This window comes from Peromyscus leucopus, chromosome 1 (assembly GCF_004664715.2).
Source record: "Peromyscus leucopus breed LL Stock chromosome 1, UCI_PerLeu_2.1, whole genome shotgun sequence".
In the NCBI taxonomy this organism is placed as follows: domain Eukaryota; kingdom Metazoa; phylum Chordata; class Mammalia; order Rodentia; family Cricetidae; genus Peromyscus; species Peromyscus leucopus.
In genome coordinates this window covers 171,093,059-171,104,508 of record NC_051063.1, presented here as the reverse complement: position 1 = coordinate 171,104,508, position 11,450 = coordinate 171,093,059, and the positions used below count along the sequence as shown (strand labels likewise).

The 11,450-nt window shown below is 42.9% G+C and overlaps 1 protein-coding gene across 1 annotated transcript; it reads left to right on the top strand.

The window, feature by feature from the left end:
* Positions 1 to 349: 349 nt before the first annotated feature.
* On the top strand, positions 350 to 8,737 carry LOC119086127 (carcinoembryonic antigen-related cell adhesion molecule 3-like). The gene is made up of 3 exons (XM_037211040.1): positions 350 to 398; positions 4,508 to 4,867; positions 8,595 to 8,737. The coding sequence occupies exons 1-3, from the start codon at positions 350 to 352 to the stop codon at positions 8,735 to 8,737; spliced, it is 552 nt and encodes a 183-aa protein (XP_037066935.1).
* Positions 8,738 to 11,450: the final 2,713 nt, after the last annotated feature.

Below are 11,450 nucleotides of genomic sequence, written 5' to 3'. Positions count from 1 at the left end.
CTCCAGACCTCTGTTCCAGATTCAACTTCAGGTGACCATGGAGAGCTTGTATCCAGGGTTAGAATTTGACTTCCTGTTAGAGCTGGCAGGGAACAAGGCTTTACTGACTGTACAAGACTCATAGTGTGGAACCAGCTGTACACTGCCAAGGCATATGCAGTTAGGTAGATCACCCGGGCATCTCCTTCTCCTGAGTCTCAGTGGACAGGTGCCAGGATGAAAGCCAACTCTTCTGATGGGTTTAGGAGACTTCACAGGAAGTTCATGTTTATGGGCATGATATGGCCATAAACTCATGAAATCACAGCAGCACAAGACCTGTGTAAGCCTGGCCCATCAACAGCACACTATGGACCAGATAAGAGCTCGAGAAGCCACACCCCTTCCTCAACTCATTGGTAATAAATGGCCACCAAGGGATAGGAAATTATTTTCTTCAGTGCTTAATTTCCTATACTATAGGAACTACACAGGTTTTTCTTGATCAGTGTGTGTGGAAATCAACCACCTCTCCATCCATGCTCATGTAAGAAACCCTAAATAACACAGTGTTGAACACACAGACAAAGATGGAGGCCCAGTGAGATGGATGCCTACTAAAAGCACTTGCTGCACAGGCCTGACCACCTGAGGTTAACCTCCAGAATTCATGTAAGGATGAAAAGAGAGGACCAACTCCTGAAAGTTACCATCTGACCTCTGCACACTGTGGTGCACACCCACACTCATTCACACCCCCACCCCCATATATATATATACATATACATATATATGTATATATATAATAAATTACATATGCATACATGAAACATGTAGGAGGGTAGCATTTTAGGAAGAAGAGTTCAGCAGGACTGGAAAGTGATGAGAGAGTAATGGGGTTGTATGTTACCAAAATACATTTGTATATGTGTGAATGTGGGATTGTATCAAACAATGAATTTTAAATGTGTTTTAAAGCAAGTCTGCAATTCTCTTCACTCTTTGAAGAAAAAGAGAGATAACTAAGGACACAAAAGGGACTCTCGACTCTTCCTCTGAAATTTTGAAAAAGAAAAAAAAAGAATAGATTACAGATTTACCTCCTTAGGCTTTCTGTGAAGCAAAAGGACATAATTTTTTTATTTTTTTTAAAGGGCATAAAAATATTTTTAAAGATTTTCAAATGTGGACAATTAAAACTACAAACTGAATTGACAACATACAGAACAGAAAAACATTTGTAAGTCATCTATATGGTACAGCTTTTGTGTTCAGAGTAAATAACTGCTGCAATTCTGGGGAAAAAAGTGATCCCTAAGTCATCAGGGAAATGCAAATTAAATCTACTGTGAGATACTAGCTCATCCCAGGTAGACTGGCTATAATCAAAATAACTGACAACAAATGTTGCAGAGGATGTGGAGAATGAGGAACGCGTATTTACTGCTGGTGGGTGTGAAAATTAATAGAGCCATTATATAGAGCTTGTGGAAATGCTTCAAAACATTAGAAAATACAACTAGACTCAGATATTTTACTGGGAATATACCCAGAGATCCTGTTGCCTACCATAAAGATATTGGCACCCGTGACTGAAGCTGGTCTATTCAATATAGCAAGGAGATGGAACCAATCTAGATGTTCATCAACAGATGAATGCATAATACAAGTCTAATGCATGTACCAAATGAAATTTATTCATCTCTAGAGAAAAATGAAATCATAAAATTTACACTAAAGTGGATAGACTTAGAATGTATATTGTTAAATGAGATCACCTAATCTCAGGTGAAAAACCACATGTTCTTACTTGTGTGTAGATCCTAGCCTATAAAATGTATGCATGTACACATGTAATTAAATATGCAGAGGTATGGTACAACATATAAGAAGAGGAACATGAAAGGGTAATTTTACAGAGACAAAACACTCCCTAGTGAGTTCACATACATGCTGTACTGTGTGTGGGTTCCCTGAATGCTTGCTCTCTCAATATGGAACAAGGTTTTGATGTAAAACAGGTTTTTAACAAGCAATTTCCACATGTAACTCTGTGCTGCCACCTTACTGGGAGCCCAAACTTGAAGTTATGTTTTTCATCTTTTAAATGTCCCTGTACACTGCAGTTCTTGTAAGTGCTACCAACTTAGGGTGCATTGTTCTTTAAACAAGAAATCCAGCTATAACAATTATAGTGAGCGAAGGCTTCCAAAGTATGGTTAAATCATCATGATTGGAGAATTTTTGAAAATTCCAGGAAATGCTGACTTACTGCCCCTGAATCTCAAAGACAAACACACCAGGAATTACCAACACTGAAAAGTTTGCAGTGTTTGGTTTGGTTTTCATTTTAGGTTGTAATTCTAGAATGTGATATTATTAGTGAATGAATGTACTTTGCTTTAAAATTTAAAGGTGGAATAAAATGATTCTCGAGTTAGCATAGGGCTTGGATATTCCTACCCTGAAAAGATATTAAAAAAAAATCTATTAAAAACACATGGGAAAGTGGGCTCAACATCATCAGTCTTCATGGAACTGCAGATCAAAATGGCAGTGAATCTCACTTCAGCTATTCTAGATTGCAGTAAAAATCTACCTAGATCCTCAAAGGTGGCTGCTCACTGGGACCTTCCTAGGAAACTTGGTGCTCAGCTTTTGTAGCTTGGCTACCATCCTTGCAGTAGACCAAACATGAGCTGCAGGTCTACTCATGAGCAACAGGGGGCGACAATAAACCACATAATCAACAGGAAAAACTGCTTGAGGTGTGACCCTATCTTGCAGCCTTGTTTCCACCCCAGTTCCAACAGGCCTAGGCTCCCTCACATAATCATTTCCTTTGTCACTGAGACCCCCACTCTGCAAGGAGACCCTATGTAGTCCCCTGCCTCCTCTCATCATCTGTGAGGACAGACAGGGAGATCACAGGGCAATCTCCAAGGAGAGCAAAGACAACCCAGAAGATCAGATAAGGCATGGGCAGACCTGAATCACATTCATACAGCAAAGGAAGTTGGGGGTGGAGGAGTCTCCCTGGTGCCCTCCATAAGAAGCTGGAGCACAGGGTCCTCTTCCTAGGACACACAGGTCACCTCCTCCTGCACAGCAGAATATGAACCCCTGAGATAACCTGTATTCCTTCATCAGACACCTGACTGGTGACACTAGTGATGACAGGTCTGGGCCCTCCACAGGCATCACTGGACTTTTTCCTGCCCCTAGAGTAGACTGCCACTCTCTGCTGAGAATAAATCCCACCTTCCCTGAGCATTGAGATCACAGGGCAGACTGGGCTCTGCTAGGTTTTGGGATCTCAAGGAAAAACACTCTTGGCTATAGGAAGTTTAGGGACAAGGCCCTGGGGTGAGCTGCTCTTCTCTCGGGATACAGGATACTTCTCAGCCTTGGGGCTCAAACTATGTTCTAGAACACTGAACAACAAAGGAATAGAAGGATGGGAGCAGCACTCACAGAAGAACAGAGCAATGAACACACATAGACTCCACCCACAGCCCATCTGACTCCAAGAAGTGCCCCCCTCTGGGAGGAGGCTGAGGTCTGGGAATAAGCACAGAGCAGACACCAGAGGAGCCCAGCATGGCAGCAGTCTGAGAGACAAACCTCCTCTCCAGAGGAAGAGCCTAGTCTACAGTAGAGACCATGGAGTTCACTTCAACCTCTCTCCATAAAGCACAGCTCTTCTGGAGGGACTCCTACTCACAGGTGAGGAGACATTCCTCGGAGTAGAGAGTTGGACAGTTCATAGACTGGATGGGGTCTTCTGGGAGAGGGAAAGAGCCTGAAAAATGACATCATGCTCTGCTTGAAGCCTGAGACCATAGGAAGCTCACAGTGGATGGGAATTTGGAAGTGGGGAGGAAAAACTCAGTTGTTTCCCATTGTAGATTTATCAGCACTGGCCACTGTGTCCTGAAGACTCAAGTTGACAACTCCATCAGGGTGACTCTCCAAGTAAAACTCAAAGTGGGCAAGTAAACAACAGCCTCATTATAGGAACCGAGGAACCTGCAAATAAACCCCAGGCTCTGAGCCACTCATTTACTCACAGGTATCTGAGCCTGTTTGAGGTAGAGAGGTTTAAACCAAAATCAAACTAGTTCTCAAAGAGCTATTACTATTGGACAGGAAGACACAGCAGCAAGGACATCTAGAAGGTGAGCCCAGGGGTGGACAAGCACTTCAGAAGAAACAGAGCAGGGAAAGGTCAGAAAATGAAGGCACAGAGTTTTTTAGAGGAGGAGGTCAGACAAGACATGCTACACTCACCATAGATTCTGATTATGAGTTGGGATCCGAGGGCAGTGAGGGTTGAGCTATGTAGACACTTTGAAGCCAGTTTCATACAGTGGAAAGATTCAGGGGTATTCAAGAATGGGGGTGATGCTGCTGACCTCACCTCAACAGGACACACACACCAAGGCTGAGAGTTAAACACTCACATTTCAAATTTCTACAAAAGCAAATGTCCTAATAATGATTGATTTTTTTCTCTCTTCCCTCTTAGTCTCTCTTTTAACCTACTGGACCTCTCCCACCGCTGCCCATGGCATCACTCTTGAAGCAGTTCCACCCAATGTTGCTGTAGGGAATGACGTTCTTTTACATGCCCACAATGTGCCGATTGATGTCTATACACTTTCCTGGTACAAAATCATTGATCGCGTGAAGATCAACATGGCCTACTATAAAAAACACTGGCATTCAATATACTATGAGCATCGTTATGCTGGTATGATTGAAATGTTCTTCAATAAATCCCTGCTCATCAAGAATGTCAGTAAGGATGACCCAGGAGACTACGGAATAGCAGTGGCTTTTAGTGACCAAAGTACTGATCTTGTAAACGTGAAGTTTCATGTATACTGTAAGTAATTCTCTGTAACCTCTGGGTCATGGGTGGAACTAATCCTGCTTCACCTATAGAGCTGTCATTACTGGATGACTCTGTGTCATGGTCCCAACATTGTATACAAACATTTAGTAAAGGACACACAGTGGAGAAAACGGCAATAAATCAGGATGCCTCACTTGAATCCACCCTCAGAGAAGAGGGGTTGAGGTAACTGAACCCAGATATGTGAGACTCTACCCAGGGTTTTAGATGCTTATTATGAATATGGCCTTGAGAAAGACCCTTCATGACTGAGGAAACCATGAGAGTCTCACAGAGCAATGACCACCCCAATAGCTTTGCTCAAGAATTCCATGCCAGACTGGACCTGGAATCCCAAAATGTTTGTAGACTGGGTTGGAATTTGATCTCCTGTTGGAGCTGAAAGGGGACAATGATGGATTGTAGACTGGGAGCCTGCTGACAGTCAGCCTCTGAGAGCCATGTCTGAGGTAGGTCACCTGGGCATCTCTTCCTGAGACACAGTGTGCTCAGGATAGGTGGAGAGGCAGGAAAGGCAATCAGCCAGCTCTTCTGATGGTCTTCTGAGACCTCCCAGGAAGGTCATGAACCCTAAAGAGATAGAAGGAAAAGTGTACAAATGGCAGCTCTTTGCCTCTGTGGTTCCCGCCTAGGGATTATTTCCTGCAGGCAAACACTAATAGACACTGCTTGGTGGAAGGTCAGGTTGTTGTTCACATTTAAGGTTAACTTTCAGGCATGGCAATGATCATTTACCATGTGTCCTATTATAGGGAAACTGAGACAGGAAACACAGTCACTGAGTCAGGGTCACATAGGTTGTGGATTGCACAAGGTTTCTTCTGTCCATAGCCACATCTTCAGCCTCCCCACCAAGAAAATGGTACTAAGTGACTTTCACTCTTTTAGACCATTTTGTGGAATCAGGACCCCCTGATTCATGTCAATCAACATCAAACACCTGACAAGAATGGCCCACCTGTGGCCCGGCCAGACCTAAATGTCAGCTGTCAGGTTTTTCAAGGAAGCTAAATTGGAAGACTAATCATAACCTGTATATAGGACAGCCCTGAACAGTAAAGGCTTGGAAGGCTCTGGTTTATACTCAGCAGGGGAGGTCAGTGTAGCTGGAGGGACCTGATCCTTGTGTCTCAAGGCAGGCAATGGTTCAGTGAGGACCAGGAAATAAAATGAGGTCTCTCATTCTAAATCTTGAGTCTGACCATCACGAAACACCACAGCTCAGTTCACTCATGAGAAAGTCCTTGCTTCTTCCATACACAGCACAGGAGGCCCCATTATCTCTGAGCACTCAGCCGCTTCATCTGCCTGTAATTTGCTTCCTGACTGATTCTTTAAGGATCTGGGTTGGCTGGAAGTTAAGAGACTGTCTCTGGTTGTAAGAGGCCTTTGCAAGAATCAGAAGTACCACACAGGGCAATCATCTCTCTGTGGTGAGCACAGCACTGCCACCCAAGCCCAGCAGCACAACTGAACATTCCAGTCCCATGGATGGTGAAGACTCAGTAGCATTAATGTGTGAGGCTAAGACTCACAATACAGCCTACCTGTGGAGGATAAATGGCCAAAGCCTCTCAGGTTTGGACAGGCTGAAGTTGTCTGTGGACTACAGGACTCTCACTTTACTCAGTATTGTGAGGACTGACACAGGACCTTATGAATGTGAACCTGGAACACAGTGAGGGACACTGCAAGTGACCCATTCACTCTTAACATTACTTTAAGTATTTTCTGTTTCATCCTGGCCCCAACTGCCTAAATACAGAGGGCTAGAGCTACCTTACTCAGTCCCAATCCCCTTTGGTTCATGAAACAGATCTAATATACAGATACCTAGGCTGCCAGGGCATCCTGGCCCAGCCCAAGCACATGTAGACAGGCCCAACATTGATCTTAAATGTGCTCCAGGGACTTCTGCCTAGAGAGGCTCAGGGTGATGGAGACAGGGTTCATGTCAGGCTCAGGCTCAGTGCACACAAAAGTGTGCAGTGGGGGTATTTGTGTGTTGTGCTTTAGGTAGATCAGGGCTTGTGCAGGCTGAATGAGTACACTTCTAATATGCACCTCCGCTCTGTATAGGACCTGCTCAACTAAGATTAATGTACAGCTCAAATAGATAATATGTCCTTTTACAGACCAGGATTTCCCCTTCCCTCTGCTGACAGCACATATGACTTTATTCTGTTTGTTCCAGATGATCCAGATGTCCCGCTCATATCCCCCTCAAATATTCGTTTCCATTGATGGACAAACCTCACATCTTCTGTCACACAGATGCTAACCAACCTGCACAGTACTCTTGGTTTGTCAATGGAGAGCTCCAGTCATCCTCCCAAGGGCTCTATGTTCCCAACATCAATACCAATAAGAGTGGATCTTATACCTGACTTGTCTATAGCTTTCACTGTCCTCTGTAAGACCACAGTCAAGAACATTACAGTCCTTAGTAAGTTGATCTCTGAAATATCAGCATCAGGTTTGGAGTGGAGTTTTTTAGTTTTCTGGGAAGGTGCAGGTTTCTGGCTAATAGGGATGGAGCTTGCAGTGTGAGGAGGAGGTTCTCCCAGTCTTTAAAGCCTTAGGTTGTGTAAGGGACTTTCCATGGTTAGGATAACCTCAAATCAAGATTTCTTTCTGTGCCTAACACAAGCTTTCCTGTCCTCTCCATTTTTATTTCCATGACCTCCACGACCTACAAGGAACACACAGGGCTTTCAACTGTGCTCACATTCTTATTCTCCAAATTGGAGGAAAATATTCCCCACAGATCGGGACTAGACCTCTGCTCACATATCTGCTCCTGTCTCATGGGTAGGGTGGCTGGATCAGCTCTGACACAATGGAATGGGAAGAGTGGGTGGAGAATGTGTCTGTGAGCCCTGTTCTGAGTCAGGGTGAACAATGTCTTTGACAGTTGATGATCTTCTTTTGCTTACTCTTCTCAAGGTTCAAAAAACAAATGTCGGCTGTGTGTGGTGGCACACATCTTTGATGCCAGCACTGTGTGGGAAGAGGCAGGTAGATAGTGGGTTTGAGGCCAGCCTGGTCTATATAGCAAGTTCCAAGCAAGCTAGGACTGTACAGTGAGACCCTGTCTCAAAAATTATCAGTACCGAGCATTAGAGTGTCAGGCTGTGGTCAGCACTGTGACTATTCACTTACTTCTCTGTAGTATTTAATCCATATCCATGGGGAAAGAAATACAATTTTTTCTACAAACAAAAATTCTTCAGTTAGAGATTTCTCCCTGTCCTGAGGTCTAGCCTTTAACACTGTTAAGATTAGCCCCATGATTCTTATTTAATTAAAAAGAAACATCTTAACCCCATGACAAATTATTTAATTAAAAAGAAACAGAGACTGTTTAATAAACGATGGGCATGACTGTTCACACTCACAGAAAGTGTGAGCAAGAATCCCCATAAATATCATTAGGAAATACATTTTCCCCTACAATGAGATTTCTGAAACAGGTGGGTTGAAGAGGCTCCAGTGTGAAATGTACACAAATACCCTGAGTTAGGGTCTCTGTGAGTGATCTTGATGGAGTAAGATTCAGTTCTCTTCTTGCAGACCACATCTTCAACCCAAACATGTGATCTTGCAGAGGACCACTTCATTCTATGGATCTTGGAGCTTTTTGAGATCTCTGAAGGTGACAGACTCTCATCTGGCCCCATCCTTTGTTTATCCACAGATCCAGTGACTACACCATCCATCCAAGTCAACAAAACCATAGACAAAACCCTGACCTCTGTGTTCCTGAAGTGCCTGTCAATCGACATTAATATCTCCATTCATTGGTTCTTCAAAGGCCAGAAGTCTGAGGATCACAAATAGGATGAATCTGACTGAGAACAACAGCACCCTCCAAATAGTCCCTGCCAGGAGTGAGGATTCTGGGGACTATCAGTGTGAAGTATCCAATCCACTCGGTTCCAAGAAAAGTGATCCCATCCAGCTGGACGTAGTAGGTGAGTGACCTCTGTTCCCCTTTTACTCCATAGTGTTGTAGGTGGGGCAGTTTCTTTATTATCAGAGTGGAGAATGGGTAAAAGTCACAGGGAGAAAAACATTGTTCAAGATACAAATACAGCCAGCTTGCTGATGGATGCATGTTAATCTCATGATAACACACCAAGCAAGGTCAGCACAGTGCTGCATGCCTTAAACCTCAGCACACCAGAGGCAGAGGCAGTTGGACTCTGAGTTACCAACCACTATGGTCTTGTAGCCAGTTTCAGGTTAGCCAGAGCTACATAGTGAGGCCCTACTCAAAAAAGAGAGCATGAAGCAGGAGGCATAGAAGTACAAGGCCACTCAACTGAATATACCAGGCTCTGCTGACTCCCCATGGAGACCTTGCCTTGAAGGAGTGGGAATTGGCGGTGGATTGGAGGAGAACGCTTTGGGGTGGGAGGAGGCAGGACAGGGGAATCTGTGATTTATATGTAAAATGAATAGAAAGTATCTTAATAAAAAAGAAGCACAAGGCCACTCCAGATTACACAGTGAGACCAGGTCAATAATAACAATAATAGATGTCAATATAGCAAATAAAAATGCAAAGTGATTAAGAGTTTAGGGTGTGAGTTAGACACACATACCACCCTCAGAATCTAGTAAAATATTCATGGCATTCTACACCCTATACCACACAATCAATTTTTCTTTAGATTATTTTCAATACCTAATATGAATACTGCATTGACACTAGTCTTATTCTGTTGAGTACAAGACAAAGATAGGCGGAATCATTGTAGACATACTTTTCCAAGTAGTTGTTTCCAGATATTGATCCATAAATATAAAACCCATAGATAGAAATGACCTGTACTGAGTTTCTTCCTATGTTAGCTTATTTATTCATTTTGAATGGGTATTCCCTCTTATAGTGTGTTGAGGTCAGAGGACAATTGTTGGGGCAGTTTTGGGGCCAGGAATTGAACTCAAGTAAGTGAGCAAGCCCTTAATCTGCTAAGCCATTCACTGGCCCACATTGTTTGTGCACTTATTTCTGTGTGGCAGTTTGGGTAGGTACTGGGAGGAAACTGCAGGCACTCTTCCCCAACTGAGCCATCTTGGCGGCCCATATACTGAGTTCTTTTTCTCATGCTCCTTGAACAGACTCTTTTCTAATAACTGTATTTTTTGTGGTGTAGTAGTAGTAGTAATAATAGTAGTAATAATAGTAGTAATAATAGTAGTAATAGTAGTAGTAGTAGTAGTAGTAGTAGTAGGGTGTGTGTGCGCGCGTGCGTGCGTACGTGCGTGCGTGCGTGCGTGTGTGTGTGTGTGTGGTTGTGTGTGTGTGTGTGTTGATTCTTAACTATTGAGCTATCTCTCCAGTTCCATAAACAAAATACTTGGAGACATAGCTCAATAGTTAAGAGCCCTAGCAGCTCTTCCAAATGAGAGTGGGTCAATTCCCAGCACCCACATGGCAGCTTATTACTGTCTGTAACTGAAGTTCCAAGGAATTCAACACCCTCTTCTGTCCTCCTCATGTAAAAAAACATGCTTGTTCTACAGAGACATATAAGCAGCCAAAAAGGCCCATATGATGCATCTGGCATCATAACAAAGACATCATTTGAAATCCAATTTCAAGGTGTTTTATCCTGTCTCCTAAAAGTGATGACTTTCAGCTCTGATCCATTTTAGGTTTTGATCATTGTAGAGTTGATTTGTATATGTTTTTAGGTGAAGGCTTAACTTCATTCTTTTACATGGATATACATCTTCCCAACATCCCTTGTTTCACTGATTTTTTCTTCAACATTGTGCAGTGTTAGCAGCCTGATCAAAACACATCTGGTCACAGAGGGTCAGATGGACAGCAATCATGCCTTCAAGTTCTGTAACTCAATAGGACAACTCTGTTTCACACCAATTAATTCAAAAGAGCCAGCAGGAAATGAATGTTTTTAACAAATATAAAAAATTGACAGATGAAAAGGTGGATATGCCAACTACTCAGATCTGACACACATTATAATATATATATGCAAAACTGTGCCTCTTAAATACACACATGATCATTTAACTAATCTTTAATTTAATCATGGCCAGTGTGCATGAGCAGTTCTGGCTTTTCAATTCCATTTCACTGATGTGTATATTTGCTTTTATGTCAGTAATAGACTATTTTGATTGTTGCAGCTTTGTACTAAAATTATGAAATCATGTAGGATGTCCTGCAATTTTATTCTTGTTTTTTTCAAGATACTTTTAAGGCCAGGTATGGTGGTGCTTGCCTCTAACCCCAGCTCTTGGGAGCAGAGACAGGGGATCTCTCTGGGAGTTTGAGGCCAGCCTGATCTGTATAGTTAGTTCCAGGACAGCTAGAATGAACTTTTCTATTTCTATGCAAAATGCCACTGGTCTTTTGATCTGATATGCATAGAAGTGATAGAGTACATTCAGGGATATTGTCATCTATTTAAAAAAAAAGTCTTTCAGGCAATCTGCCTATGCCTGTAATTCCAGCCACTCAAAAGTTGAGGCAGGAGTACCAAAGTTCTAAAAGTACTTGCCACATCCAATTCAAGGC

What these genes read in the sequence shown, in the direction of transcription:
- LOC119086127 (XM_037211040.1), top strand. Translation starts at nt 350, where the DNA reads ATGGACCAGATAAGAGCTCGAGAAGCCACACCCCTTCCTCAACTCATT. An exon ending in ACCCCTTCCTCAACTCATTG is followed by an intron (nt 399 to 4,507) that starts GTAATAAATGGC and finishes CTTCCCTCTTAG; the next exon opens with TCTCTCTTTTAACCTACTGG. An exon ending in CGTGAAGTTTCATGTATACT is followed by an intron (nt 4,868 to 8,594) that starts GTAAGTAATTCT and finishes GTTTATCCACAG; the next exon opens with ATCCAGTGACTACACCATCC.